This window comes from Morone saxatilis, unplaced genomic scaffold (genome assembly GCF_004916995.1).
Source record: "Morone saxatilis isolate NCDOM2014 unplaced genomic scaffold, NCSU_SB_2.0 Contig20, whole genome shotgun sequence".
NCBI lineage: Eukaryota > Metazoa > Chordata > Actinopteri > Moronidae > Morone > Morone saxatilis.
In genome coordinates, this window is record NW_023339763.1 from 639,283 (window position 1) to 641,467 (window position 2,185).

At 41.2% G+C, this 2,185-nt stretch overlaps 1 protein-coding gene across 1 annotated transcript in view; it reads left to right on the plus strand.

Moving 5' to 3' along the window:
* LOC118331334 (platelet-derived growth factor receptor beta-like) overlaps window positions 1–1,985 on the plus strand; it is a gene marked incomplete at its 3' end in the record, with an annotated part of 3,743 nt that extends 1,758 nt beyond the window's left edge. Inside the window, 7 exon segments of the mRNA XM_035666182.1 lie at window positions 203–315; window positions 520–642; window positions 767–878; window positions 976–1,075; window positions 1,202–1,307; window positions 1,610–1,727; window positions 1,847–1,985. Coding sequence (XP_035522075.1) covers window positions 203–315; window positions 520–642; window positions 767–878; window positions 976–1,075; window positions 1,202–1,307; window positions 1,610–1,727; window positions 1,847–1,985 — 811 coding nt within the window.
* Between the last annotated feature and the right edge of the window lie 200 nt (window positions 1,986–2,185).

A 2,185-nucleotide genomic window follows, 5' to 3' on the forward strand; every position in this document is an offset into this window, starting at 1 on the left:
CCCCCCCACACACACACACACTGACAGGAGCCTGATTAGTGCTGATCAGTGGAGATTATTTATATTATTGAGATAATAAGTAATCATTTTCACTGTCTTTCTCTTATTGATTTAATTTTGTTATATACAAACTGTCAAACTGTCTGTCTGTCTGTCTGTCTGTCTGTCAGCCTCAGTGACTCTTCCTGTCGTTCTCATTCAGACCAGCAGGAGGCGTCTCTCCTCCTCAGTGACTCTCCTCTCCTGACTGTCAGTGACCTCCTCAGCTTCTCCTTTCAGGTCTCCCAGGCCATGGACTTTCTCTCCACCAGAAATGTACGATCACTGATCAATACATCACTAATCAATGCATCACTGATCAATACATTGTTAATCAATGACTGTAGTTAAAACAGTTACCTTCATGATTTTTGTCGCTTTCATAAAGATTAGATTTAGACTTATCATCATGTTCCATGTTCACGTTGCGTGTTCACGCGTGGCGCTGCATGTTTACACGTGGCGTTGCGTGCCTTCCAGTGTGTCCACAGAGACCTGGCAGCGAGGAACGTTCTGGTCTGTGAGGGGAAGCTGGTGAAGATCTGTGACTTTGGTTTGGCCAGAGACCTGACGAAGGATCAAAATTACATCGCCAGAGGAAATGTCAGTGAACTTCTTTAAAATGATGTCATTTATATATGAGTAAATATATCATTAATGTATGTATAATATAATATATGTTGTTTGTAAATAAATGAATTAAAAGTATTGGATGTTAAACTCGCAGAGCTTCCTGCCTGTGAAGTGGATGTCTCCAGAGAGTATTTTCCAGAACGTTTACAGCAGTCAGAGCGACGTCTGGTCCTATGGAGTCCTACTGTGGGAGATCTTCTCTCTGGGTAACCAGTCTGAACCAGTTTACAGCTACACTCATCAGTCTGAACCAGTTTAACCAGTATAACCAGTATAACCAGTATTATATGTATTTTGTCCCAGGTGGAAGCCCGTACCCGGACCTCCCCATGACGCAGGAGTTTTACTCTGCTCTGAAGAGAGGGTACAGGATGAGCCGACCTGACCACGCTCCTCACAACATGTATGACTCATGGATGTGTACATGTTTTCTTCACTTTGGGTGTCGTATACATGTTGTGTACATGTGTCATACACACTGAGAAGAGCCCACTCACATGTCCGACTCCTCTTTGTGTTCTGTATTCAGCTTTGATCTGATGAAACAGTGCTGGGAGGAGAAACCTCAGTCAAGACCTTCTTTCTCCTCATTGGTCGTCTCTGTGGGCAACATGTTGACTGACGAATACAAAAAGGTGACTTTATCCTTGATCCTGCTTCAGTCTGTGAACAGAGACAAAGATAGTGCACAGTTTACTGACTGTTTCTTTCAGCTCTTCACTTTGAACCATTTCCAGTATTCCAACAGTGAGAGTTTGTTTGCAGTTAATCTGTGTATTGATTATTGGAGAAATAACGACTAATGGAGGAGAGTTCCTTCTCATTCAGTCTGATGTTTATTTCTCACATTCACCTCTTTTCTCTCTACTCACACACACTTCCTGTCATTATCTGTTGTTCTTGTTGTTGTTGTTGTTGTTGTTGTTGCTGTGTACAGTGTTATCTCCAGCTGACTGAGAACTTCCTGCGAGGTGAACATCCAGCTGTTGTTCGATCCAGAATGAGTCCATCCAGAGCAGCAGGAGATCAGACTGACGGACAGACAGACATAAACGGTTAGAAACACATTCTGTCTCTATAGAAGATCAATACTGATCGTTTTATTGATAATTTTATTGATTAATGACGCTACACTCACCAGATCTGACATTTATAGCCTCTGTGCTGTTTACAGGAAGTCCCGACCCTCAGGTGAACTTTCACCTGTTGGAGGCGGAGCCAGAGGAGGCAGGCCCCTCCCACAGTACTTACATCATCCCTATCACTGACATCGCCATAGAAACCAGCAGTGGAGCTGCGCTGGACGCAGTCAGGTACCAACATCCCATAATAATACAACCAATAAATATTAAATAAATAACGTGAACTTTTATTGTTATTATATTTTATATTTTACACAATTATTATAATATTATAAAACCAATAACTATTCAATATAATATATATATATATATATATATATATAACTATTATAAGGAGGATGAAGATGATGGTGTTGATGATGATGATGATG